The sequence below is a fragment of the Mastigoproctus giganteus genome, chromosome 3 (assembly GCF_048544385.1).
Source record: "Mastigoproctus giganteus isolate SK-2022 chromosome 3, ASM4854438v1, whole genome shotgun sequence".
Taxonomy (NCBI): domain Eukaryota; kingdom Metazoa; phylum Arthropoda; class Arachnida; order Uropygi; family Thelyphonidae; genus Mastigoproctus; species Mastigoproctus giganteus.
Genome location: NC_143577.1, coordinates 228,476,351 through 228,502,157, shown reverse-complemented (window position 1 = coordinate 228,502,157; position 25,807 = coordinate 228,476,351). Strand labels below are relative to the sequence as shown.

The window sequence follows — 25,807 nt, the reverse complement described above, 5'->3', positions numbered from 1 at the left end:
TAGCAACTTACCCTTAATGCCATACCTCTCCAGTTTGTAGAGCAGTCTTCCATGTGCAACAGTATCAGAATCTTTCCTGAAATCCAAATATATGATATCAAAATTTTTTTTGGTATTCAGTTCCTTTGTGACCACATCATAGTATCCAATCAGATTGGTCAGACAAGAGTTCCTTTTAACAAATCCATGCTGTGTCTTAACTATTACTACACCAGGTGCTCAGATTGATGAATCCACAATAACTGTGGACTCATCAATCTGAATAGAAAATTTTCTTGTTTTTAGTTTGTCAATTACCGTAGCTGCTCTTCAGTGTTAACTGACATCTCATCGATTTGTCTTCAAATTGAATCGCTGCTCAATGTCAATGCTTTTAAAATACCAGAAGGATTCTGATGCATCACTGTTGAAATTACAGTCTCTAATGCGGGTCGTACAACAGTCTCAGAAACTGTATGAGCACACCAGTTTTTGCAATGATTTTTGCAATATTTCATAAGACGCAATCATTCTGGACGCAATCAATCATGCTGGTCCCAAAGGAACTCGTTATTGTTGGCGACGCTACTGTCAGGGAGACGGGGAATATCTATGCAAGAAGGATAGGTAGAACAGGACCAGGATATGCCTGCCAGGGGCAAAAGTTGATGACATTGTAGAGCAGATATAATTTTTTAAGGACACAAAATGTGATATTGTTGTACACATTGGAACTAATGACATTAAGAGTAAGAGATCTGCAGATTTACTCAACAAGTACAGGTCAATGTTGAAAAAAAAGTCACAAGTTAGAGTTGAATGTGAAAGTGTCTGCAATTCTGCTCAGGCATGATAGAAGGGAGTATATGATGAGAACCTTTCGATCAATTTGTCCCTGGAGAGATTGTGCAAGACTCAAGGAGTAGAATTTTTTTCAGCCTGAGCTGTGCTTGTTGACAGGAGAGACTTCTTCTACAGGGATGGGGTACACTTAAATAAAAAGGGTGCAAGAATATTTGCTGATGCTATTGAGGCAGTGTTAGGTAGGTCGGAAAACTGCTAGCTTGGAGGGATACACAGACTAAAAGGTTAATAGTGGCCACAGGCAGAGGCAAAAATGATTCTTGCACTGCTTCTATTAGAATGAGCAGCAGAAGCCTGGAAAGCAAGACAATGGAGATTTCCAGGACTGCTGGGAGTTATAGTGGAACAAATAAATACATGGGCTGTGTTAGGGTAACTAAGAGTAGAAACAGGTGCATGTATACTTGCATGTACACCAATGCTAGGAGTATAGTTAATAAATTTGATGAGCTCGAAGTGCTAGTCAAGACATTAAAGGCAGATATTGTTGGGATATCAGAGATGTGGTGACATACACAGACATAAGCAGTGCAGAAAGGGTAGACAGGACAGGACAGGAAGATGGAGGGGGATTATGCTGTTAGTTAAGAAACACACAAAATCTAAGAAAGTGCATCCAATTGATGTTGGTGGACAATGTAATGTTGAGTCTATTTGGTGTGACATAAGCATTGAGAAAGGAAAAATGAGAGTAGGTGTGTGTGTGTTATAGGCCTAACGAATCTGATGAGTATAATGAGCAATTGTGCAGAGAAATAGTGTGCCAGTAAATCAGAATGTCTTATAATGGAGGATTTTAACTTTCCAGATATTGACTGGAACTTGTGGGTTGGTCTTTCACATACTAGCAAGACTTTTGTGGATTTATTGGATGACTGTTTTCTACAGCAACATGCTTGAGAGGCATCCAGAGGGAATAATACTCTTGATCTGATTATCAGCAGTGATTATTCATGCATTAAGAATTTGCAGATAAAGGAACCACTGGGTGTCAGTGATCACAATATACTGATATAGAAATTACTTAAATATGTAACTACTATCAAGGCCAAAGAGAAGGACTTTTGTTTTCATAAAGGTGACTACAGGGGGCTCAGACGGTTTTTAAATTCTGTACAGTGGGATCAGCTGATGATGTTACCAACGTTGAATTCTAAATGGGAAGCCTCCAGGAACTTAATTTTGGAGGCTACTAGGCTTTTCATTCCAACTAAGAAATACTGTTCAAGTTTAATTGGATGTCAGATGAACTAATGATACTCGTGGCAGAGAAGAAAAATGTATGGGATGCATATAAAATATCAAGTGACACAGAAGCCTATGGCAGATATAAGCTAGTCTGTAATCAAGTCACAAAGGAGGTTAGGCAGGCGAAGGCAGATTACGAGAAATCGTGGCAAAGGATGCAAAGAGTTCTCTACTTATGTAAACTCTAGAAGGAAAGGAATGAATCAGATTGGACCACTTAACATAGATGGGTTAACTATTGATGATCATGCTCAGGTAGCTGATAAACTGAACGAGTATTTTCATCTACATTCACACATGAGAAGTTATTCAATGAGGGGACTGCTAGAAGTTTATCAAACTCTAACAGGGAGCTAAGTGATTTTGTAATAACTGAGAGCAAAGTGGAGGAGAAATTGCTGAAGCTAAACATAAAAAAGGCACCTGGGGTGGACGAGATCTATCTAGTTATATTAAAGGAGGCAGCAAAGGAAGTAAATAAACCCTTAGCCATAATTATGAGAGCTTCCTTGGACTCGGGGGAGGTCCTCATGGACTGGAGGTGTGCAGATGTATCACCAATTCACAAAGGGGGTTCAAAAGATGACACAAGTAACTATAAACCTGTTAGTTTAACTTGTGTTCCGGGGAAAATAATGGAATCACTGGTTAAAGAACCAGCCAAAAAAAAAATTCCTGTGTGTGTGTGTGTGTGTGTGTGTGTGTGTGTGTGTGTGTGTGTGTGTGTGTGTGTGTGTGTGTGTGTGTGTGTGAGAGAGAGAGAGAGAGAGAGAGAGAGAGAGAGAGTCAAAAGTAGAAGGGAATCACCAACAAAAAGAGAAGAATGATGATAACCAGCTCAGGACCCTGGGTTTGCCAAGCCCATACTCACCAGAACAATAAGGCTCTTCTAATGGCATACGTTCATTATTTCGATGATGATTTTAAATTTCAAGAAGAGATGTTGTTGTAAAATCTATAGAAACTGACTGTACTGGAGCTGCTGCTGTAAAAACATGGTTTGATCAAAGACAAGTACCATTGGAAAATTTTGTATCCTGTGCCACTGATACTGCTACTGCTACTTCCATGGTTGGAAGACAAAGGTTTTATAGCCCACCTAAAGGAAGTATGTCCCAAAGTTCTTTTAATACACTGCATTGTGTACTGACATAATCTGGTTGCAAAAAATATTAGTCCAGTTCTTTATCAGTCTCTCAGTGTAGTTATTAAAATACATCAATATAATAGTCACATAGCAAATATGATAGCCTTTTCAGAAAATTTTGTGTTGATAATGAAGAACAGTATGTGAGGCTTCTTTTACATACAGAAGTTAGATGGCTTTCTAAAGGAAACTGTCTAACAAGATTTGTAAAACCTTTTTTGATATGATAATTAGTTGTTTCGAAAGCGGAGGAGATCAGCAAATACAAAAACAGCGTATACTATATGGCTTGGATTTTTCAAAAACATAATGAATTGTCACTTCAACTTCAAGGAAAATTAATTACAGTGATAGACTGCAAATGCATATTAAAAGCCTTCACTGAAATACTGGAAATATATTTAAGCAATTTAATGAGAAAACAATTTCATGGTATGCAGGAGTTAGCTGAAATCAATGAATCTTCACCGAGAATGATCTTAAGAATTATTCAGATCATTTGTGTTCTTTAAAAGGTGAAATGAAAAATAGATTTTCAGATTTATTTTCTTTTGTGAAGCCATGGATGTTAGATCCAATTGGATGCAATGCTGGGTCTGCTAGTGAAGAAATTCAAGAACTCGTTGAATTAAAATGTAACAAAGAATGCAAATATAAATTCAAAAAAGACAGAAGGGCTGAGTTGTGGGAATCAAAAACAACTAAAGTTCCTTATCCAACAATGTCGTCTGAAATGGCCAAAGTACTTCTTTGTTTTCTAACGTCTTATATGGTTAAAGTGATTTTAGCTCAGTAAATAAAATATTAAAAAGGAAAGAAACAGAATAACAGAAATGATATATGTTCAAGAGGATACATTAGAATTAAACATACTAATATCGTACCAAATAATGACGTATTTTCTTGTATAATATATACAAGAAAATAAATAATATAAACAAGACGTATAAAGTATTTTCTTGTTTAAAATTTCATGGGGGGACGCGATTAGAAAAAAAAAGTCCTTTAGGGGGCAATAATTAAAAAAAAGGTTGAGAAACACTGTTGTAAAGTATAACTTATGCTCCATGATAAAAATGTATGAAAGAGTCATCCCCCCAGTTCTATAATTTTTCTAATTCTGTTATTAATTTTATTTTTATTAGAGCTCTTTCAGTTTTTCTCTCTAAATTTAATTTCTCTGCCATCATTCTATTGATTGAACTAAAGTCTGTACTTTTTTTTGTATGGCCATTTCTTTCATCATCTGACTCTCTCTCTCTCCCTCTCTCTCTCCCCCCCTCTCTCCCCGCCCTTATGAACCACTTATGCCATTCAAAAACACTTGCCTTTTTCATTGCTGCATCAACTGCTGATAACAGTTTCGCTTGTACTTTTTACAAGTGAAACTGTGAAAATGTTATATTACTTTTGTCTAATTTTACACAAAACTTGATTCATTGTTGCTGTAACTACCAATCACTTATTTTTGCAATGGAACTGAGAAATGTCATGTTGTCAATAAAGACTGTCCTTATTGTTTTATAACTGCAGCATGAGCAAGCACAGATATGTTATAACACATTGGTGTTGGGCTATCCAAATGTCATAACACTCAGGAAACCCAATGCCAAACTGTTAAGGCAGTCCAGGAATTTTATTGTTACAACTCATAAGTCTTTGTAACAGTTTATTGAATATGGTAAAAATTATCTTTAACAGTTGATTGAATAGGGTTGAGTGATCCTCAAAATCTTGATATGATTTCATTCAAATATCGGTGGGCTAAAATTTATTACTTCAAATAGCAAACTATGCTATTATATCAGAAGTGTTGAGAAATCTTAGGATAATTACATATGTAAAATACAGACTATGTTATTGATGTACAGTGCATTAAAATAGTGTGTGATTATTAATTTAAACTGCAAAATGTGTTGTCCAGTTTCAAGAAAAATGCTTTGTGGAGCTGAGCTCTATGAGTTTGAATGCAGTAAGTAGTTGGGTGCTACCTTGTTGGATTTGGTATTAAATGCATTTTAGAGGCACTGAAGTTCCCATGGACCACTGTTTGAAATGTATGTTGGTAGAAGGCAAATGAAATACAAATTTTGTATTTCATTTAAATGAATTAGTAAATAATGCATTTAAACAGAAAGCAACCTCAAACAAACAAGCAAACTGCCATTACAGCTACAAAAAAAATCACTCAGGTCTACAAGATGCAGGAGAAGCTGTAAATATGAAATATGATTACCATTTTTTTTTTTTTTTTTTTTTTTTTTGTGAAAACTCCAAACGTGAGAGGTATTAGAACCTATAGTACTTAGTACCATGCATGGGCTGAAGGTTGAGACGATCAAAGAAAATGGAAGCTGAATGAATGAATGCAGAAAAGTGGGTTTTGTGTGTTTCAGGTTAGACAGTAAAAGGATGTTGCTGGTTGCGGCACGTGTTCAGACTGCTTTGGAAGAGAGAGCAGGAATTATAAAGCCAATTCAGAAGAACATTGTCCATGAAAGTATCTCCAGAAAAGGCATGCAGCAGAAACAGAATCGTAAATAAATATGCATACAGTTCAGAAACAGAATGTCTATGAGACAGAAAGTGGAGAGACTCTGTTTGAGATGAGACATTCATTTACCTAACTGTCCTCTTTTGAATGGAATCTAGAAGCCTGAGAGAGGTTTTGGAGGCACTGCCGCAGATGTGAGAGCAATATTTCATGCTAGGGTGGATTTGCAATTAGTTGAGCGAACAGCTGTTTGGAAGAAAAGTAATGCTGAGAGTGAAAGAGAAAACCAAGTTTATTAGATGCAGAGGAAGCGGCATTTGTAATGTGCCTATGACAAACAGATTAGAAATCAGGCTAATCCTCAATAGAGATATATGATCTTGCCTAGAAATCATAGTGTCACCGAAGATAAGCATAGGAACAGAGGAATCATTTTTGTGTGATATGACAGGACTGACTTTTAGAAGGATTGAAATGAACTAAGTTATCTAAGCCCCACTGGAGAATTACCTGGAGATCAACATTTAAGGAATTGGTAGTGGATATTTGAGAAGTTGAAGCTGTTTCAACAGTTCATTGCATTCCACCTTCCAGTCTGAGAAACAAGGTTTCTCAGACTGGAAGGTGGAATGCAATGTGCAATCATCAGCAAAACTGTGGATAGGATTTCCAGTCAATGGAAGAAGGTCATTAATATACAATAGGAAAAGAGTAGTAGAAAGAACTGAACCTTGGGGAACACCAGCATTAGTGGAGAAGTTAGAAGACAGAGAGCCATCTACCATCACCCTCAGTGAGCGATCAGAGAGAAAACTGGATAACCAATTACAAAAAACAGTTGGCAAACCATAGGATGGAAGCTTGTTTAGAAGACCTTTATGCCAAACACGATCGAAAGCCTTTGAGATGTCAAGAACAACTGCTTGTGTTTCACAAACTTTTCCCCTGAATTTGTCCATAAATGGGTAACATAAGCCAGAATATCACCAGATGATCAACACTGATGGAATCCATACTGGCAATCGTTGATCAGACAGAAGGTTTCTAGGTAGTTTAAGAGTTGGCAGTTAATTGATTTCTCCATTACTTTCGAAAGAATAGAAGTAAGTGCAATGGTACGATAATTGGATGGGAGGGATTTGTCACCCTTTTTGGGAACTGGCTGATGCAAGAAAATTTTGAAGCAGAAAGGAAAACACCTTTGCAATAAGAAAGTGAAAAAAGGCTACGCAGAACAGAAGTATGTTCAGGAGCACAGGTTAAGGTCAAGTGGAGAAATACAATCAGGACCTACAGCTTTCTTAGCATCAAGATTATTCAAAATCATTCTGACATCCTTTTAATGGAAGACTACAGGAGTCATTAAGTGAAGTATACTGGGAATGGTGGAAGGTGGTTTACCAAGATCATCAATACACAAGTTGGAAACAAAATAAGATGCTAGCAGGTTAGCTTTATCTTAGGCTGAAGTGGCAATAGAACCATCTGGTTTTGACAGAGATGGGCAAAAGTTGCAACCAATAGCTTTAGCAAGAGACCAGAGTGCTCGACTACAATTTGGGAAAGAAGCAAGTTTTCTACTCTTAGCCTGTTCAAAATCTATTTTTGACTGATTAATAATTGCTCTACAATTGTTGCGAGCTTTGGTGTAGAGAGAAAATGAACCTGGAGATTTGGATACAAGACAGTTGCAATATGCAGCAGTCTTCTCTTGAACAGTCTTAGCATGTTTATTGGAAAACCAAGTTTTAGATAAAGGACTAGATTTTAAGGTAGAGCATGGAATAAAGGATTTCATCACTACAAGAATAATTTCACTGACACAATCTAAGCAAACTTTAAATCAGAAGATTTGAAACAGTAAACTGACCATGGAAAAGAAATAAAGAAATCTTGCAGATTATCCCATTTTGCATTCTTGTAATGCTGAACAATACGAGACTGAGAATGGCCGTGAGAGAAAAGTACCATTGGAGAAGAGACCATCACCAAGTTGTGATCTGAGGTGCCTAAAGGAGCACTCATCTCAAAAGTGTACTTAGAAGGGTTGTGTGTGTGAGAAAAAGATCAAGCGTTTTGGCTGCATGGTTAGGATTGTCAGGTTTGTAGGTAAATGAACAAGCTGTGCAAGGTCATTAGTAATTGCAAAAGCCTCAGTATCTCAAGCAGCTGGATCCATGTGACTAGAAAACAGAAGCCAGCTGGAGTTGTGAACATTAAAATCATCAAGAGAAAATTACTTCACTGCTAGGAAAGTTGGAAAGTCAAGTTTCTAAGAGAGGACATCAAAGAATTCCAAGTGATAAGTGGAGTTGAGAGAATGATATAGGCAACAGATGAATTTTACAGAATGTGATTTTGTCATGCAGATTATGCAGATCAGGTTATGTCACTGCATTTTTGCATGCAGAGATATTTTAAGCCAGAGAAGATCGAAAAGAGGAGATTCTAACTTGCAAAGTCTCTGACAGGGAATATCAGAATGGACTTATGCACGAGTACCACCTCTGAAGTAAAAGGAATCATACAGTGAATAATTTGGACAACTGAGTTGAGCAGTGGTTGAATCAACCGATAACTAGGATTCTACCAGAAGTATGTGGGATTTGGCAGACTGTAAGTGGAAATGGACATCATTGAGATTGGAACTGAGATCACATATATTTGTCAAATGAACAAGGAAGTGTTTGGGAAGTTTAGATCTTTTTGCAGATAAGTTTGTTCTATTAGTTTGGCAATTCATGCTGCATTCAGTAGTAAGAAAAGATGGGGAGGACATGCTGTATGACGTAATGAAATTTTTGGATATGGCATACACATGGGAAGAATATGCCCAGCTGCTTGACATAATGTGGCCTCGACAATGTCCCCCCGCATACACACTACTCGGACTTCCTCCACCTCCATTCACTATCTGGCAGAGTAGAGGCAGCAAGATTATACACTAGCTAATTTCAAAGACTCGTAGAGAGTTGCCAATAGGTTCGGTCCAGTGGAAAACACTGTTTCAGGGCTGTATCCTTGAAATGTAAGGAAGGTTGGATCTTGCCATAATGTCCATCATAACCTCAAAAGATATCTTTCATACTACATGATGGAAGAGTGAGGGGATTGCTGGAGCTTTGCTCTGTAGATTAAAAGTGGGTTTCCCTACTTCAAACCTCCAATAAGCAAAGTGGTGGTATTGCACCACTTTGCTTATTGGAGGCTTGATGAGGGTCATCTACCTAGTAACATGGGGATGTTACCCGTCCCCGTGTTACTAGGTAGTAACTCTGTGTGGTGTGAGCGCCACACCTCAACCCCTGCTTACGTTGGTTCACATCTGGTTGGTCACCTCCAGTATGCTAGGTGCTGTATTTCAGGACTTGCACATCGGGGTTATACCGAGGGTTTTTAACAGTCCCACCATCGTGAAAGTGCAAGCATTTACCTAAGGCATTGCATTGGATTGGTTTTATAGTTGAGCTATGGCATACAAACATGTGTTCATAAAGGTAAAATGCTCAGAAATGGTTACAGTTATTGTTGTGTTTGCCAAAACTGGATGTTAGATTGAAAATGAAAATGCCTTCTCTGGAGAGATAGATCATGGTATATGCTGGGTCTGACAACAGCCATGATATGACTAGTGAAGTACAACGTTTAGATGCTGTATGTGGTATGGCATTCAACTACTGAATTTTGTGGACAGTACAATAGATGTAAGATTATCCTAACATGATATTCTAGAGAATGCTATACTTCTTGTACTGATGGAATCCTACATCGAAGGGCTGTGTTTTTGGTTTTACAGTGTATTAGCAGCTTAGACCATATTGCATAAGTGTATTATAGCTCTACAAGTGAGTGTCCACACAGGCGTGTGCGTGTGCATTTTATAAAATGCACAGAACTAAGTTCTATGCCATTTATGAAATGCTAAAAAAGATTACAATAAAATTTAATCCCCTGGCATTTACTGCTGTGAAGGGAATTTGTCACTCACCATTGTACCACTTTATTTAGTATGAGTACAAATAAAGATTATTTATTTAAAAATATGCATTTTACATGCAGAAAACATTAAAATCGGCCTCCATCAAAATTTATGAAATTGTTAAAAATACAACCCTTTCATGGATTAAATATGTAATATGATACTGGTGTAAACATGTTATTACACATAATGTTTGGTTATCTGATAATTTATATAATTCATATTCAGATTCATATTAATGTGTATAAGTAGTCATTTTGGTATTTGCTGTTGTGAATAGATATATGTGACAGCTGTAAATCTAAATGAATGTAGCTTAGTAGGCATGATACATTGCCATCTGTCACTTGTTTGGAGAGGACTGTGTTTGATTCTCATCTATGATTGGAGGAATCTTCAGACCTCTTCAACTGGGGCTGTAGTTAGCTGATCTCAGGCTTCAGTTGGGGGCTGATCTTTGGTATAACTCAGGATTTATCTCTGTGAGTTATTCCACATTTTTCCACCTGGGTTTCATGCAAATTGTCCCGTGACCACACATCTTTTGTGCAAACAAAAGATATGTGGCCTGCATTAGAATTAGTCACTCAGTATGGGAGGGGATGAAGTTGGAGATGACAATAGAAGGAACCAGTATTGCTACCCACAGCCTTATTGGTTGATGAAATATGGTAATCCATGTCGCAAACAAATAAGAATGTCTCAGTTGATATTTTATTGAGAGCATTTAAGTGACTGTTATGAATACTTTACCAGTAATTCCAGTGTAGGAAGTAAAACTTTGAGTAGTTGAAGATGAAAAAGATGTAGATAATTAGTATATGGAAAGTCTTTTTTTGATGGGAGGGATATACAAGAACTTTGACTAGAGACAAAGAGGTAATTATTTTTTGTATAAAGCACTATCAAGGTACATCGTGGGTGTTGTGTGCTGGTTTATAAATTGCATTGCAGGATGTGGGCCTGTTGGAAAGGGTACAGAGAAGAACAGCAAGGTTAGCTATGGTGCAAAGGGATATTCTTCCGGAGAACAAGGCCAGTTTTATAAGTTGTAATGTCTGGAATATACACATCCTGTGACAACCTGATCAAGAAATTTTTCCTTTAAATGAGTGCGGTCAGTTACAGGAATATAGATCATCAAGAAATTTAATCAAGAATGAGTGATTACAGACTAGATTCAAGATAATTTTCTTTTAGCCAAGATGTTATGGGTACTTGTTGGTGGACTGCTTGCATTATAGCAACATATGGATGATTGGGTGATTGCTTCTTATATCCACATTAGTAGTGCTACACAGAGGAGCAATACTTTTTCTCTCAGTTTATACTATGAAGATTCAACAAATATTGAGAATTTTTTTATTAAGACACCATTTGCAAGTAATGATCATAATGGATTGTTATGAGACATCTAATGAGATAACAGAAGGGGTTTAATTTTTGCAAGGGAAATTGATCGACTTTGGCATTATTTGAATTCTGTTCAATGGAAACATTTGGTGAATTGAACAAATATAAATTCTGAATGGGAAATTCTGAGAGAAGTAAACTATTTATTTATTTATTTTTTGTTCCAAGCATAAACTTAAATAGGTGATAGCTGAACTGATGAACATAATAACATAAAAGAAAATTATTACCAAGCATCTTTTATGTTACTCTCCACAAGTTTTTAAACATGAAATCAGTATAAAATATCAAGAGATTTTAAACACCATGACAAGTATAAAGTAAACAGTAATAAAGTTACACGGTGAGTAAAATTTGTTAATCCTTTCTGCTAATATGGCACCTGACTGACACCACTTTTTAAAATTTTTCTGTTATTTTAAATTTAGAAATAATCCAGTCCTCCTGTGTACTTTTACCCAATAATATTCCCTAAATCAGTGGTTCCCAACCCTTTTTGACTCGCAAACCCCTTTCAACGTAATATTTTTCATCGCGAACGCCTTTCAACATAATATTTTTAATGCGAAACACTAAGCCTATATTCTCTGAAATCGTATATTATTTCTGAATTTTTATTAAAAATATTTGCAGTACTACGTTTTTATAAGCGACATTGCATAATAATAAAAATTATTATTAAGCATCATTTATACTTTGTAAAGCAGTTATTAATCAGTCCAAACTATATTTCAAACAGGCTAAGAGTAGAAAACTTGCTTCTTGTCCAAATGGTAACTGATCATTCTGGTCTCTTGCCAAAGCTATTGATTGCAATATTTGCCCATTTCTGTTCCCACCCCTGACAAAACCAGATGGTTCTGTTGCCAAATCAGCCAAAGATAAAGCTGACCTACTAGCAACCTATCTTTCTTCTTCCAACTCATGTATTGATTATCTTGGTAAATCACTTCAAACCATTCCCACTACACTTCATTCAATGTCTCCTGTGGTCTTCTATCAAAAGGATGTCAAAAGGATTTTGATGACTCCGATGCTGAGAAAGCTCCAGTTCCTCGTGGTATTTCTCCACTTGTTCTCAAAACCTGTACCCCTAAACTTATTCCTGTTTGGTGTCGTATTTTTTTTCGCTTTCTTACTCCAAAGGTGTTTTTCCTTCTGCTTGGAAATTTGCTCATATCCAGTCAGTTCCTAAAAAGGGTGACAAATCCATTCCATCCAATTGCAATTACTTCTACTCTTTCCAAAGTAATGGAGAAATCAATTAACCACCAACTCTTAAACTATCTGGAAATCTTTCATCTGATCAGTGATCACCAGTATGGATTCTGTCAGTGTCATTCCACTGGTGATATTCAAGCTTATATTACCCATCTATGGACAAATTTAATGGAAAAGTTTGGTGAAACTCAAGCCATTGCTCTTGATATTTCAAAGCCTTTTGATCATGTTTAGCATAAAGGTCTTCTAAATAAACTTCCATCCTGTGGTTTTCCAGCTGTTCTTTGTAACTGGATATCCAGTTTTCTCTCTGACCACTCACTGCAGGTCACTGTTGACAGATCTCTGTCTTCTAACTTCTCCACTAATGCTGGTGTTCCCCAAGGTTCAGTTCTTTCTCCCACTCTTTTCCTCTTTTATATTGTTCTTGTTTATACTCCTGCACGACCACCAGGTCAGTGGGGTGTACAATAAATTATCAGCACAAACATTAATCGTATTTAGTAGTTACGGGCTTGAACCCCTGTCCACTCAAAGAGCACTTGCTATTGCACTCTCGCTCCTGACCACTTGGCTACATCAGGCCGATTAATGACCTTCTTCCATTGACTGGATATCCTATCTATAGTTTTGCTGATGATGGCACATTGCATTCCACCTTCCAGTTTGAGAAACATTGCCCTGCTCAAAGAGCTTCAACTTCTCGAGTATCCACTGCCAAATCCTTAAATGCTAATCTCCAGGTAATTCTACAGTGGGGCAAAGATAACTTAATTTCAATCCTTCTAAAAGTCACTCCTATCTTATATCTTGCAAAAAGGATTCTTCTGTTTCTGTGCTTATCTTTAATGATGCTCCGATTTCTAGGCAAGACGATATATCTCTTTTGGGGATTATCCTGGCTTCTAATCTCTCTTTGCATAAAGTACATTACAAATATTGCTTCCTCTGCATCTAATAAACTGGGTTTTCTCTTTGGCTCTCCGCATTACTTTTCTTCCAAACAGTTGTTGACTCTTTAGAAATCACAATTTCGCCCTACCATGGAATATTGTTTCCACATCTGCGGCGGTGCCCCCAAAACTTCTCCCAGGTTTCTAGATTCCATTCAGAAGAGGGCATTTAGGTTAAGTAATGACTCATCTCTAACAGTCTCTTCACTCTCTGTCTCATAGACGTATTGTTTCTACTGCATGCCTTTTCTACAGATACTTCCATGGGCACTGTTCTTCTGAATTGTCTTCTGTAATTCCCGCTCTCTCTTTCAAAGCAGTCCAAACGCGTGCCACAATCAGTTAACATCCTTTTACTGTCCAAGTTCGAACTCACAGAACCAACTTTTCTTCTTCCTCATTTATTCATATTATCAACTTCTGTTTTCTGGAACAACCTTCCTTTATAAGTATTTCCTGAAAATTACAATCTACAGAAGTTCACTTCTAATATCAAGAAGTTTCTTCTTTGAACTCTTCAACCCATGCATGGTACTAAATACTATAGGTTCTAAAAAAAAAAAAAAAAGTACCTATACATAACAATGATCCTTGAGAATGAAAAAAAAAATTAGTATTTAAAACATATTTATTTAACATGATATACTGTAATATAGTAAACTAATTATAAGGAATTGTGGGAGATGTGGTTTCTTTGTTTGGCAATTCTTGACTTTTTATTTAATTTTATTTTACTTTATTGTTTATTATTAGTTATATTTTGTAGTTTGCAATAATAGACTTATGTAAATCTAAGCACACACCATTACAGAATTTTTAGTGCGAATTCCCTGGAACACTTTCATGAACCTCCAGGGGTTTGTGAACCGCTGCTCTAAATGGTTATACAGTATTTTTTGTTTTTTTCTCAATACAGTATAAGAAATTAATTTTTTGTTTGGTGTTTATTTAGATTCCAAGTGAGCAACAGAATCTACATTTCTTATACCCTACTCCTATACTCTTCACATGCCATCTGTGAAATGTCAGCGAGAGTTGTGTAATTTTGTCATAGATCTTTGGTTTTGCCAGCTTTGCAGAAACTACTTGTGCACCACTGACAAAAACAAATGACATCATGTGAGCATCTATGTTTCAATTTGGGAGATCCAAATTTTTTGATGCTGACACACTATGCCAAAAATAATTCAACACCCCAACTAGAATTTTGTAATTATTTTTGCCCAAGGCCAGAAGTATGGTACAGTACAAAATTTTTTTTGTGATTCAAACTTAAAAGTTCTTCAAAAAATTTTTCAGATAGCTTGTGCAGATCCCAAAATTCTTTAAATATTCTTGGGACATTGTGTTGCTCTAGTAATTCACTTGAAATGTGTTTTTCCTGTAAATGTTTCAAGTCTCAGGATTTTTGAAAAATGTTTCAGATAATTTTTGCAGCTTTACAAAGTCTGAAAATGGATGCTAGCCTATGGTCCTATAATTCAGTAATTTTTTTTTTTATCAAACTTAGAGAAGCTTTAGAGAAGAATTTTTTGGCTGATGCAGAAAAAGTCCACTTCCTTGCATTATTTTGCCTTAGTAATAATACCATACTGAGATGTGCAATACTAAGTACAAGCTTAACCATCATTATCTAAAATCAATAATATCAATTATTGCTGGAGTGGAGGTTTAATGGTGCAAGGGCTACTGTGACATCAGTTATCTTTCAAACAGGAAGAACATTCCAGAGCCCACCATCTGCTGCCAAGTATGCAGCACAGTGGCATAGCTATCATGTAGGTAGGCAAGGCAATTGTCTCCGGGCCCGGGCACTTTAGAGGCCTGACGTCTTTAGCTTTTGCAATTTTTATTAAGTAGGGGCCCGAACATGTTCTTTGTCTCCGTGCCCAAAAAAGGGTAGCTTTTTCGGGCTAGTGATGCAGCATAAAGAAATAATTGTAAATTTTTAGTATATTACTCATTAATTGTATTGTTATCAATCACTATATGCCAAAAATAATACTATTTATGCCAAAATTTGGTGACACCCTTTGCGATAAGTCCTGACACCCACTTTAGGAAAGCTCTGATTTAAAACTCATAATTTGTTATTTTGAATGTAATTAAGTTTCTCGGAATAGAATGAGGAGTGCATAACTTTATTTTACTTTTAATGTTATAGTTTTCAGTGGCAGTATTGTTTTTGTTTACTTTCTGCTTTTTTAAATTGTAACTTTTTGGTATGCATTATGAAAATAATTCACTTCAGTAAAGAGTAGGCATGTGTCTAACTATCCTGGCACTCCGAAAATTGATGAGTGCACTGTCTAAACTAGTTATTGTTTTTTATGTGTCCATATATATCCTCTTGTATTTTGAAAATGAAATGCACAAGGCATAATCCTTATGGGTTTTAATAATTAACTATATAATATCGGTGTAAATGCACCATAGTTAACCCATAAATTTGAACTATGTATGTATGTATGTAGCGTAAAAGGCATCGTTTTAATTGTATCTCATATTGTGGCTGCCTTCACAATGAGATAGCTGCTATTGCACTACTTCAAATAAATAACGCTTCTCTTGTAGAGAAGACTACTGTTATTTATTTTTCAGAGGATACCACCACCACCCAGGCGATCGTTTCAAAGCTATTGGGCTTCATCATCAGTGGGCGGGCAGGTATATCCTCTTGTGCACAAATGTGAGGGTACACACAGACACTGTCTTTTAGTAACTGTTTCCACTGTTCTGAAACCTTTAGACTTTTCTATATACAATAGAACCAGGATAAGAAGTTTTCCAAGGGAGTGGAGGTTTAGAACTTATTATGAGGGAAAACTTCTTGGAAGGGAAAATGATCCAAAGGTATGAAATATTAATTACTATTTCAGAATTTATATATATTTTACTCTGACTACGGGTAACATTTTTAAGCTGAGGATTTCTTATTGTTTATCATTCTGTTCATTAAACTCATTACCAAGTTGGAAGAATGAGCTCCTTTGGAGTTTCAGCATAAGACAGATTACAAATTTCAATAAGACAGAGCAACAATCCACCAAGTAATTCAGAATTGTGCACTGGAATTCTGTTAACTCCATCAATTTCAACATCTTGCATTCAAGAAGGTTTCTTATGCATGTGCAGTGCACACACATTTCTACTACCAAGGTAGTTTTAATGCATCGTTTTAATTATATCTCATATTGTGAATACCTTCACAATACCTTTGTGACTCGTGAAGGTATTCATATGTTTTAATTACAGGTAACCCTCATATAACACAGTAGTTAGGTTCCTATAAAATTTTGTGTAGGGCGAAACTGTGTTATATAGAACTAAGAACCAGTACAAAAAAGGGGGGTTATGTTCCAAAAGCTAACAAAAATAAACCTTTTGTTTTTTATTTATAACTATCGGAAACTTCAATTTTATTAAAAAATATTAATAACTGAACAAACTTCTTACAAACCATGATACATATATGTCAGATAATGTATTCTCATTTAATTTTCTTCCTCTTCATTGCTGCTAAGCACAATCAAACAAGAACATTTTCTCTATTGCAGAATATCTTCACATTTTGAACTTTCTTCTGCAGCATATAGATTTCATGTATCTTCTGCTGTCTTTAAATAATCTGGAATTGTTTGCTTTTGCTTGATAGATCTTTGTAAATTTCATAGTATGGAGCCAAGCATTTTTGAAGTGCCCTTTTGAACTTTGTGTTCCTTTCAGCCAAAACATCTGCATTAAAAAAATAAGATTTTAATTGCTTGGCTAAGTTTGTCTTCCCGTATGCTTTTTAGTGTAAAATTTGTTACTTCAGAATTTTCCTCTGAATTGATTTGGTTTACCTCTGATGCCATTTTCACTAAATCCACTTTGCCTGCCTCTTTTTCCAGCAGTAATTATTGAACGTCTTAAGTAGTCATATCATCAAACCTTCCCCTCCTACCAACTCAGCAAGTTCTACTATTGCACCAACTCTGTTTTCTGCCATTTCAACCATATTTCCTGAATGAGCTGACTCTGACCATACATTTTTGTAACACACACACGTGTTGTTAGTTTTACTTCTTTGAGCGATAAAGCTATGATTCCAATACAGTCCACAAGTGAAAAACATTTCCATGCCTCCATCACTTCAATAGATTTGGAATCAATTTTTTCCAAAATCCATTGTAATGATTTTCTGATGTAATGAGTTTTAAAGGTAGATATAATGCCTTGATCTAATGACTGATTTAAAGAAGTTGTATTAGGTGGTAGGAACATTACTTCAACATTTTGGATGACTTAAATCTTTTGGCTTACCTGGCACGTTATCCAATAGTAATAAAACTGTGAAATATAGATTTTTTTCTGCTTTAAATGGTTTTCCACAGCTTGCACAAAACAATTTAGAAACCATTCTTTAAATAAATCATCAGTTACCCAAATTATGCCTAAGTTCCTTAGGCATAATTTAGGGCTGGAATTTAATTCACAACAAAGAAATTATTCCAATATGGTTCTTAAGAACAAAGTTTAGTAATACATACCCGGAAAAACTTATAAATGATCAAATAAAAACCAAAATAATCTTACAAAAACCTTAAAAGTCACGAACTGCACACTTTGAAGTCACTATTTTTTTATGGTCTCAAACAAGCACAAGGTGAATAGCACAAAACCTAACATGGAGATTTTCTGACAAAATAAAATATGAGGATTTCCCAATAATTTTTTTGCGTAATGACTAGCTAGTCAGCGGCAGGGATTCGCAAAAAAAAATGGAAATGTTGAAAAATTACATCTAACATAATAGCAGGGTTTTTTCCACACAAAATCCCAAAAATATAGTGTTATGCGAGGTTTGCCACAATTCTCTGTGTTATATAAGTACTGTGTTGTGCGAGGATTACCGCAATTTATCAGTCATGTTAGAGCAAAACCGTGTTGTAGAAGTACCATGTTATACAGGGATTGCCTGTATATCTCATATTGTGAATACCTTCACAATACCTTCATGACTCGTGAAGGTATTTGCAATATGAGATATAATTGAATTATGCATTAAAAACTATCTTGGTAGTAGAAATGGTGTGTGTGTGTGTGTGTGTGTGTGTGTGTGTGTGTGTGTGTGTGTGTGTGTGTGTGTGTGTGTGTGTGTGTGTGTGTGTGTGTGTGTGTGTGTGTGTGTGCGCGCGCGCGCGCGCATTACCCATGCATAAGTAAACTTCTTCATACTCTTAGGCATTTAGCCAAGAAATATCTTTTATCTTGCATTCATAATTGTGCTACTGTGTCCTCCTATAGTTATGTCTGACCTTGTGCTTGGGTAGGATGTGACTAACTAATCAATGGAAGGATGTCTGGATATTAATGGTAGGGCAGTATATATGCAGTTGGTATATATATTATGCATACTGGAGTATGCATAGTATATTCCTTAAGTTTCAGAAATGAGTGGGCTGTTTACTTTATAAAAAGGGAGCTTTGCCCTTTTTGGGTTCTTCTGCCATTACAACTAGCTTTTCCTTTTGGAATTTATACTAACTATTTATTCCTGTAACTTAAGCTATTCTCCAAGTGGTATTGTGATCTTTCTTTTGATGTTATTATAAAAACTGTAATAAGCTGAAGTATTTCATATCTAATATAATTAAGAATCTTGTTATCTTCTAGCATTGGGCCTTTATTTACCTTAATATTTTAATAAGTAGAAATGTTTATATGCTTGTAGCTTGATACGCTTATTGTTGCCATGACAAAGAAGAACAAAGTTTATGTTGGAGAAGAATTCCGTATTGCTGTAACTTTGGCACTTCAGAGATTTCGCTTAAATGAAGATCAGAAAGGTATGTTTCTTGTTGAATAAGTAAATATATTTTCTTTTCATTTAACACGGTAATAGGTAGGTGTTATGATTAAAATAATTGATTTTTATTTTTTTTTGATATTTGAGCCAAAACAGCAGTATGATAGTGGTACGAATAATAAGTCATAATTTACAAAATCACTAGCATAAATTAAAAAAATATGCTAACGAATGTACCTAAGGCTCTTAAATTATTTGTCAAACATATTTTAATATGTTAATTAATTAAAAATACAGTAAAAATTTCCAAATAACTTATCCATTCCCAAGAGCTCAAAATTCTTCAACTTTACGCCAGTTCTCTCATAGCCAAAGTCCAGGTCCATGTGTATTGCATGTCTACAAAATAGAAGATTCCTCCTACCTGCTAGAGAGGTACTATACTGATAAAAATTTCATCCCAAAAGCCTTGCAGAGTTCCCCAAGTCTTGATTTATTTCACATATGGCTTTCAGCATACAGTCCATACTATCATGCCTGGACAGAATTGCAGAACATTATTCTCTGACCTGACCCATGGAATTTTATCGGCTATTTATTCTACAGACCTTCAGTTCATGTGCACTTAATATCATTAGTTCTCATATGAATAATAATGTTCTTTTTACCTCCCTTAAAATCTGATAATTTTTGGTAACTTCATCAGATTGTTACTCCTCTCAGCCACACCCTGATTCTTGTTTACCTCTTCTTATTGCTTAAAATGTTACCTGTTTTCCTGACAATATATTATTATTTTATTTATTCATTTATTTATTTTTGTATCATAAATCATATTCAGAGCAGCATGCACTAGACTATTCCATTGTGGGACTTGAATCAGGGATGCATCTACTGGCAAATAACTAGATACTTGTGTTCCTGATGAGTCCCTTTGCTAAGGCATCCATCCATTTCTTCAGTGATGCAATTATCTTTTAATGTACCAAATTTTAATTTGAGATCATACACTCCTTTACATCAGGAACAAAGAAAGGAATTGTCATTTGAGCTGGGATTATGATCTAGATTGACTTTGGAATACACGACACATGCTATACAAGTAATGAACTCATGGCTCATACATGGGTCACCTTAGGCCATTCCACTCTGAGTCATGATAACCTCAGACATATGGAAACCTCAGATCCTGTGGCAACCATTTTAAATTAAGATAAGAATTAAACTTACAAAATATTACAGAAAATAATTCATAAAATTACCTTTTTTGGAGCTAACAGTCACAGAGAGAGACATGCATTCAGGATAGCTATGTCTGTGAATTGTCTTGTGAAAAATTTTAGGATATTTGGGTTAAAAGTTAGTAGATTAATATTGCTTAATTTCCTTAGTATCTTTTCAACTGAATTTCTGAAATTTTATAAATTTAATTTCTTTGAATTAATTAAAAACTAATTAACAAGAAGATACAATAATAGTAGCTTTGTAAATTTGCATAAATGCCCTACATAAAATACATAAATGTTGTATATGAATGTACAATATACATTAAATAAATAATTGTTAAAAATATTGTATTCTCTTCGACTTTACGTTCAAAAGGTGACAGTTTGTGGAATTCCTGAGGTTGAAAAAAAGCTCGTAAGATTGAGAGTTAAGATTGTAAATTGAATTTATAATATCAGGTTCTTGTTCATAAAATTGAAAGTTCATAAATCAGATCACTTTAATCAAATAGGAAATCTTATTTTTTAATGACTTATATTTTATATATATATTATTTTAAAATAATTTTTCTCTTTGTATGCAGAACTCGAATTTCCCTCATCATTCACGTCAGCAGAAAGAGCCTATATTCATCGCTATTGTTTACAGCTAGGTTTAAAATCAAAGAGTAGAGGGTATTTATATTTTTTTAATATCAGAATTTAGTAAAAAAAATTTGAATGGCTTTATTGTAAATTTCAATTTCCATAGTGATATATTAGTATATCTACTTAAATTTCTTGAGTAAGAAAATAGTAACCTTAGTAGGGAATAGCACTTTATATTCTTAGTAGAGCTTTGAAACTTGAATACCACACAGGGTGAGTTAGCAGTGTACCTAATTTTAGAATTTATAAAATCTGTAGTTTTAAATACATGAAAAACCCAATTTATGTGTAAAGAAATATAGAAAGTGGTTTTTTTTTTTGTTTTTTTTTTTAGTATGACAAATGTTCAAAATGTCTCCTAAGTTCTGCACATGAATATGTGTGGAAAATTTCCTAATTACAGATTGAAGAGTTCTCTGGTGTCTACTCTGGAAATAGCCCTTATTACAGCATCTTTAAAATCAAAATTGTATCTCTAGTTCTCATCTGAAATGCATGGTATCATATAAGTATGGTGACCAACTCTTGATCAGCCAATTTTGTGATATATAACTTAAAAAATCGAGATTTTTTCATTGGTACATCAGATTACAAAATACCTTGTAATATTAAAGTATGTACATGTCCCTTCTTGGTTATTATACATATATAGGTATTATACCTTGATATATTAATTTTTAAAATAGGTGGGTTAAATAAATTAGATACACGTAGTTCGGTAAGAAATGTTTATTTATTATTAGGTCAACATCAAACAATCAACAGAACATAACCTTCTATTAGTTTTTAATATAAATAATCATTTGTCTAAAACTAGACTGATAAAATTCTTAAAATAGTATCTTTTTAAATTTATGATAACGATAAAACAAATAACTTCTGAAAAATTACGCACATTCACTATGTTCGTAAATGCATTTAAAAAGTAAGAGATTACCTCAATTTTTTTCATGGAATGCTTCCAGTCAATTCTCTCTCATATGTGATGAATAAAATAAGATGAAAAAAGTGAAAAAATGGATTAATGAATTCCCTCACTCATAGAGATACGGCCAAATCCGATGCGCAACGGAATCGAAAGCCGACAGCCCCCAACCCGACCCCGAAATACATCAAATCACCGCAGCAAGACCATGTGTGCGAGAAGAAATTGTGTCATAATAATTAGTTAAAACTGGTTCCAATAATAAATAATTAAAATCACTAATTAAAACACTATTAAAATCACAATTAAAAAGATTAAAAACTAATTAAATTAAATGGTTTAAAAGTTACGATTTGGATGAATACTCAAATTAAACAAAATGCACAGCTGTTTCCCTTCCTTAACTAATGTACTGCACTTGACGAACAGTAGCTATATTCCTCCCCCTCCAGAGGTAGCTGTTTGTAATTAGCGTTCCACTGAAATACTCTATTATAGGATCTCCAGCTGAGGGGAGAAACTGGGTGTTTACAGTAATTATTCACTGAGTCCTGTTTACAAAAATTACTAGGCAACTGAATAGTGAATATATCGAAGCATGTATACTGCCAATTTTTAGCTATTTATCCCCTCTTAGAATATGGATGTACAGTAGATACGAGTCCCAGAAATGCTTTATGTTGCGAGTTTGTGCTGGAGTGACATAGTGGTTTTTCTGCATAACTGTTTTTAATTTTTATTTCACACCATCCAACCATGGATAAATTTTTTATAAGAGGAACAAAGAGAAAGTTAGATTCTGCAGAGAAAATAGAAAATCCTGAGAAAAGACAAGTCAAGGACACCTCATTATGGCAGACCAAGTGGTAAGTGTAATCATGACCATTCACCAAATCTGTCTACAAACAAATCAACTCCAGATAAGTACCAGAAAAAACAACAGCATTATCAAAATGAATATTTGTAATATGGCTTCTATTATTGCAGTGATGAGCAGAATCAAATCCCTCTGTGTTTAATATGTGAACAGAAACTCAGTAATAACTGTATAAAACCCTCTCTCTTGATGAAACATTTTGAAATAAATCATCAAGACTTGAATGGTAAGTCCATTGCCTATTTCAAAGTTCTTTTTCTAAAGAAGTATTACATTAAAAAATACTTTGTTGTTGAAATCTATATTTGTGGGTCATAAAAAAAAGAATTATTCGAAGCCTCACTGAAAGTGAGCTGTCACATTGCTTGTCAAGGAGAGGCCCACACTATTGGTGAAAATTTGATAATGCCATGTGCTGTCAAGCTGTGCAAGACAATATTCAGACCCAACAAATCAGCAAAAATAAAACAGGTGCTGCTCTCTAATGACACTGTAAAAAGAAGAATTTTACTTTGCTCAGCTGATCTTCTTGATGAACTCATTCATAGACTTAACATTGTTGCCTTCTTTTACCTTGCAACTTGATGAGAGCACTGATGCCAGTAGCCTAGCCATGCTATTAGTATTTGCTCAATACCTGTATAATGTGAGCTGTGTGAACACATTCTTATCTGTCACAATTTGAAAACCACTACAACCAGGAGCTGATATTTTTAAAAAAAATTAGCAGCTTTTTTTGTGCTCATGAACTAGAAGAAGTGTATTGACATCTATACTGATGGTACCAAGGCTATGAAGGGTCCCATTTCAGGTGTTGTTATAAAAATCAAGGCAGTAGCACACCTTTCGTGTTCAGATAGTTGCATACTCCAGAGAGAAAATTTAGCTGTGAAAGGCATTACTGCAAAACTGAAAGATATTTTTACGACACTAATAGAAATCAAATTAAGGCTTAAATACAAGTCTTTTCTGGCAGATTTGCAATGAAATGGGCAACAACTATGATTGCTTACTTTTTTTCTTTTTTTTTTTAACACCGAAACACGTTGGCTGAATCAAGGTTAAGTGCTGATGAGATTCTCTGAATTACACTCTGAAATTGTGATGTTTCTTACTGATTATAAAGTTGAAACCACAAGAAAATAACTTGAGATAAACTGCAGAGATTCATTGACTTTATGTCTGGTGATTATAATTTTCACAAGGGGTTGAATACCTTTCCGATATATTTGGCAAACTGAACGCACTGAATCTATCACTTCATGGTAAAAACACGACACTTTTCATGGCTAATGATAAAATCTCTGCATTCAAAGATAAAATTATTCTTTGGAGAAAGACAACTGAAGCAGGACAATATGATATCTTTAATACTTTTACTACATGTCTTGTTGAAAAAAATGTCTCCACAGAGTCAAATTTACAGAAAGCAATAATCAATCTCTTTTGAAGAATATTTTTCTATTAATACAGAAATTGAAAATTACCGGTGAATAGCTAACCCTTTCTTGGAAAACCTAAATCCCTCTGTCCTATCCACAAAAGAAGAAAAACATCTGATTGATATCTCTTGTGACACATCACTCCAAGAAAAGTTTTTTTAGTGTTCTGCGGTTTTCATTTTGGGCTAGTTTGTTGTACTCTTTCACTAATATAGCAGGTAAAGTAGTTTGTAAACCTTTACCATTTGTGATGACTTGTTAATGTGAATATGGGTTTGCCAAATATTTTGACACAAAATCAAAATAATAAAACAGACTAGATGCTTCAGCAGACATTCACTGTTAATTTTCAGCTTTGACACCTAATTTCAGCAAAATCGCTGAAAATCTGTTGTAACAAGTCCCTCAGTTAGATTCAATGAGTAAGTTTTTTTTTTTTAATCTGGAGTCTTAATAATACTTATATATATATTTTAGTTTAAAATTGTAAGAATAGTGATTGTTATTTGGTTCCACTATATCAGCATTTCGCAAACTGTGTTCCTGAGATGTGAACAAGTGTTCTGCAAAAAATCGTAATTGATAATTAAAAAAATAAAATAAATAAATTTGTATCGTTATAATATTTAACTTTTTTTTTTTTGGTTATTATACTGGCATAGACTAATAATCAAATAGACTGCAGAACACTTTATTTTCGTGGGCTTTGCATAGAGAAATATGCATAGAAGTAATGCTACCTACAAAAAAGTAGCAATATAGTGATCTAGCATTAGGATTAGCATTAGTAGAGGCATTTGATGCAAGAAAGCAAGCTTATGCAGCATCAGCCAAAAAAAAAAAAAAACCACTTCCACTTCACCCCTCTGTTCGTTCGAAATACCTGTCCAGCTGAGCCTTAAACTTAATTAGGCTATCAACTTCCACAGCACATCTAATATGCCATTCGTATGCGATTTAGCCTGGAGTACATGGGTTGAAAGAGAGGAGGAAACAAACCGATATTATAATTAAGCTCACTTCCTTGTATAAATTTTTTTTGATAATTATTAGTATTTCAAAATATTATTACTAAAATATGTGACCATAGATTTGGGGTTGAAAAAAGGAACTTGAAAACGAGAAGCAAAGTACTTCTAATAGTGCATTGCTTGATGAAAATGAACACGATATTGTCACACTTCAAAGTGAGGATGAACAATCGCAGCCTTTTGTTCCCCAGAAATCCAAAGTGAAAAAACAGGAACCAACTAATAAAAGACCAAAACGAAAGCGTAATGACAGTTATTTGAATTTTGGCTTTACATGTGTTGGAAATAAAGATGCTCCTGATGCACAGTGCGCCATATGTAATAAAATTTTAGTGACAGTTCTTTGGCTCTCGCTAAACTTGTATTTCGTAAGTGTTCCTTGAATATGTTGTGAGATGAAAAGTGTTCCTTGATTATGTTGTGAGATGAAAAGTGTTCCTTGAATATGTTGTGAAAAATAAGTGTTTAGTGACTAAAAAAGTCTGGGAAATGTTGCACTGTATAATTCAGTACACACATGCAAACAACCAAAAAACTTCCCTTTCTTATTATTCTATGCCTACGATAAA

At 34.8% G+C, this 25,807-nt stretch overlaps 1 protein-coding gene across 2 annotated transcripts in view; it reads left to right on the top strand.

Moving 5' to 3' along the window:
* LOC150088812 (3'-5' RNA helicase YTHDC2-like) overlaps positions 1–25,807 on the top strand; it is a 281,725-nt gene that overhangs the window by 10,745 nt on the left and 245,173 nt on the right. For both annotated transcript variants that reach the window (XM_090369668.1, XM_090369667.1), the window contains exons 2-3: positions 19,015–19,129; positions 20,900–20,990. In XM_090369668.1, coding sequence (XP_090225794.1) covers positions 19,036–19,129; positions 20,900–20,990 — 185 coding nt within the window. In that variant the 5' untranslated portion in view covers positions 19,015–19,035. The remainder of the gene's footprint in view (positions 1–19,014; positions 19,130–20,899; positions 20,991–25,807) is intronic.